The sequence below is a fragment of the Impatiens glandulifera genome, unplaced genomic scaffold, assembly GCF_907164915.1.
Source record: "Impatiens glandulifera unplaced genomic scaffold, dImpGla2.1, whole genome shotgun sequence".
Taxonomy (NCBI): Eukaryota; Viridiplantae; Streptophyta; class Magnoliopsida; order Ericales; family Balsaminaceae; genus Impatiens; species Impatiens glandulifera.
In genome coordinates, this window is record NW_025919331.1 from 71,154 (window position 1) to 75,345 (window position 4,192).

Consider the following 4,192-nt stretch of genomic DNA (forward strand, 5'->3'; position numbering starts at 1 on the left):
CCATCCGTTCGTCTACATCTTCGAGCATCACGGCTTCCCACACTCCTTGTGCTTGTAAGTTTACCCGCATTTTCAATGCCCACACCGAGTAGTTACTCTTCGTGAGTAACGGATAAGAGAGCGTCACGTTCCCTTCTCTTCCAATCTTCATTGCCGCCGCATCTCTGGTTGATCTTGTCGACGACATGTTCTTCAATCTAGCTCTGATACCAAATGTTGGCTTTGACTATTAGATCTTTCTAAGAACAACTATGAAGATATGAAACTCTGGAAAATAAATATTTGTTAAAGAAAAAAAGTCTTGAAAATCTTAAGTGTTGTATATTCAACCTTTACAAACAATCCTTATATAAGAGTAATTAGCCTAGAACCCTAAATTATTTATACATATAGGCCCAAACCCATTAATAATTAAATATACCCTAATGGTATAAAAGACAATATAATAATATAATATATTATTATATTATATACACTAACATCAATAAATGCCTAGAACTTTATATTTTCTGACAATCAATGTTTAAACTCACATAGATGTTAGCTTGTACCACGAACGAGAATCCATTAATATTAAAACTTAGTTATGGAGTTTGCAATTGAGATGACCTAATAAAATACAACATTTTTGTAACTACATCTAACTAATATAAAAGTTTAATGTCTAAATATTTGTTTTGAAGATGAATAATAAAATGGTGGCATATATGTATATCTAAATCAAACTTAACATTTACATGTTTGGTTAGACGTGAAATGGAAATATTAATGCAAATTTTGTTACTTGAAAATATTAATAAAATAATTACATTTTAAAATTAAATATCTCTTAAGACAAAAGATAGTGAAGACTAGATATCATAATGCATCCTCAACTATTAATCTTAAAAAATTAAGTTTACAGTGTTTTATTCATTTTAATATACTTCATGTTATTGTCTTGTCAACACTTTAATTATTTTAAATCTTTATTTTTATAATCATTACTACTGAAATTCAAATTAAACCAATCACTTGCAATATATTTTACTACACTAATACAACTTCTTTCTCTTTTCTTGTTTTTATTTTTTGTTTAAAGAACTACTACGCATCAACAAATTCCAAATAAATGCTAAAAAAACACAGAACATTATAAATACAAATGCACCAAATAAAAGATTACAATACCAAGCTAGACTAGTTCTTTCAACTTCAAACAACAATATTAGAACGAATGTGGCGTAAAAGCACGGGAACTAAAACATCAGGAGAGCTTAGTTGTGGAAGATGACCATCTGTCGACATAACTTCAACAATGTTATTCGAACCTAAATTCTGATGAAGGTATTCCGAAATCACAACTGGCACAGCCAAATCCTTAACACTTTGGATGATATGACAAGGAACTGTGACATGAGGGAGGAGTTGACGGTAATCACTATAGAAGATAGTTTGAGCTATGCTTAGAGCAATATCTGGCCTCATGTTGAAAAGGGTTCGACTGAATTCCTGCACCGACATTGATTCCATGTCGCCGCCAACTGCTAGTGGCGCGAACCCTGCGCACCACGCCTTGTAGTTCGATTGCATAGCCTCGAATAATTGGTCCAAATCTTCTTGATCAAATCCTCCAAAGTAGTCTACATCATTCAAGTACCTGGAATATTATTGAAATCAGTGTGTTAATTACACTTTAATGATACCAGCTAATATAATCTTTGGGTTAATTTGTGTAAATATTTGGACTACAGTTTGAATCTCTGACAATTTTAGGTGGCATAATGGATTGGGTGTTTAATAAGCAATATTGATATTGTTGTATGATGAATGATTATTTGTATAGTTTGCAATTTGAGGATCATTTTCTTAATAGAATCAGTAAATAAAAAATATTCCTGGTGATGTTGCTTATAATTTGGGTTTAATTCAAATAAACAACAGAATATATATTCAATTATCAAACCCTTCTTAAAATAAAAATATTCAAAACATTATGTATTATTTTTATAATATTAAATATTATTGGCCAAGATATCACTGATAAACCAAGTAATATTTTTTTAAATGATAATATTTTCTATTGATCAACAATATTTTATGGTAACCGAAATTAGGAAGAATAAAATGAATAATCAATTACAAGTCATGTATTATAATAAGTTTAAAACAATAATCCCTTAATGTTAAAAGTGAAAGTTATAACTATAAAGTTATGACTCTAGGTTATGTTACTTCTACCAGATAAAAAACCAATAAATCACTTCAATTATTAAATAAAATAATTAGAAATCATTTGCATACTATCAGATAATTTAGTAATTTTTTTTAAAAAACAGACATTATTTAATTGTATATTAAAGCTAATGATAATATGTTACTTAATTACATCCTTAATACCCATTAGCATTATATTATATGGCACAAATAAAGTGTTTATAATCTGTTATACTTCCAATAAAATATTTTATATTATTATTAGAAACCATTTATTTAGCAATCTCCTAAGTATGATTAACAATTTCTAAAAACTAATTATCCTGAAACTAAAGATGGCATGTTTAAAAAATATATTTTGTTACTTTATCATAAACACTTAAAATTATTAAAATAAAACAATTTTTTAATATTTAGCATAAAAAGGTGATTGAACTAATTCAAATTATACACAAAAAAAAAATATTTTGCAAGAATTTTCAGATTACACTCTAATGCCAAACCTATATGTACATCAAATTAAAATACTCATTTGTTATTTGACAAAATATATAATAATAATAAGTTTGAAAACACTAGAAATTGAGTTTAAATGGATAAATATTATTAAATTTATTAATATATATTTAATTAAATTAAATTCTACAATATTATTTAGATTTAATATTTCACTAAGTTATTAAAAAATCAAACAAATTTAAATCTTTTGTTTTTGTAAATTCCACTGAGCCCCGTTCTGGGCATTTCCGAATTAGACCAATATATATTATTTCGAGATTTAGACCGAATGAGGCCTCAATTAATGTCTAGCTACTTAAATTTGATTTTCATCGTGCTATCGATAGTTCTGTATAAAAGTATTGTATATATCATTACTCAAAAATAATAAATCACCCGAAACCGAAAGATATATATATTTATTTTGATATATTTTTTTAAAAAAGAAAAAGAAAAAAAGAAAGCCTGCCGGATAGAAAAAGTCTAACCTTGGAGAGCCGGAGAGCATGATGAGCTTATTGAAGAGGTCAGGACGGCTGACGGAGGCGATGACACCAATCATAGCCGAAACAGAATGGCCGACATAAATGCAAGATTCAATCTTCAACTCTTCTAATATAGCAAGTAGATCATAAGCATATCCCTCTAGACTACCGTACCGGCCAAAATCAAAGTAATCTGGATTGGTGGTGCCGGCGCCCATCTTATCGAACAAAACCACCCTATAATCCTCAACTAAATGAGGAATCAGGTGTTTCCAGCACGATTGGTCCGTTCCGAAGCCATGGCAGAGTACTACTGTTTGCTCGCCGGACCCAATAATCTTCACGTTATGTGCTTCTTCCACTATACCCATATTCCGACTTGCTGAATTACGAAGGCTGCGGCGGCGGCGGCGGTGGTGTTTGAGCTTCTGGTTCTTTCCGATCGATCTTGTTTTTATTCGCGCGGTGGCGTGGACTTTAATTTGGTGGTTGGGTATTGGTCGAGGACAATGAAATGGAGACAGCTTGGACGAGGTCTTAAGTGCGTTAGATCACCACCACATATATAGTGCTCAATTCTTGTCATCTTGATAAGATTATTATTGTAAATATATATTTATATATTTCAATAGATAGAGACAAAGATGTAAATAAAACAGTATTTTTTTGAAATTCATCTTTAGTGAAAAAGCTGAAAGAATAACAATACATTTTAATAAAAAAAAAATGATTGGGAGTAAGAATTTGGGGGAGCGATTCGTACAGCGAAAGTGTACGAAAGTGACCTCGCTGTTATACAAAAGAGACATCATTGTTATACAAAAGGGACGAGGTCTCATTTGTATAACAACGATGTCTCATTTGTATAACAACGAGGTCACTTTCGTATAACAGCGAGATTACTTTCGCTAGACGAGTCGTTCTCAAAGTAGTGCTCCCTATTATTCCTCTTTTAATAATAGTAACTAAAAAAAACTTAAAAAATTTATTACAAAGTCAAAATTATAGCTAGA

General features: G+C 30.2%; 1 protein-coding gene across 1 annotated transcript; it reads right to left on the reverse strand.

The window, feature by feature from the left end:
• Positions 1-1,092: 1,092 nt before the first annotated feature.
• Positions 1,093-3,681, reverse strand: LOC124917797 (probable esterase KAI2). Its single transcript, XM_047458102.1, has 2 exons — positions 3,183-3,681; positions 1,093-1,639 (listed from the first exon to the last, which is right to left on the reverse strand). The coding sequence occupies exons 1-2, from the start codon at positions 3,548-3,550 to the stop codon at positions 1,195-1,197; spliced, it is 813 nt and encodes a 270-aa protein (XP_047314058.1). The 5' UTR covers positions 3,551-3,681; the 3' UTR covers positions 1,093-1,194.
• Positions 3,682-4,192: the final 511 nt, after the last annotated feature.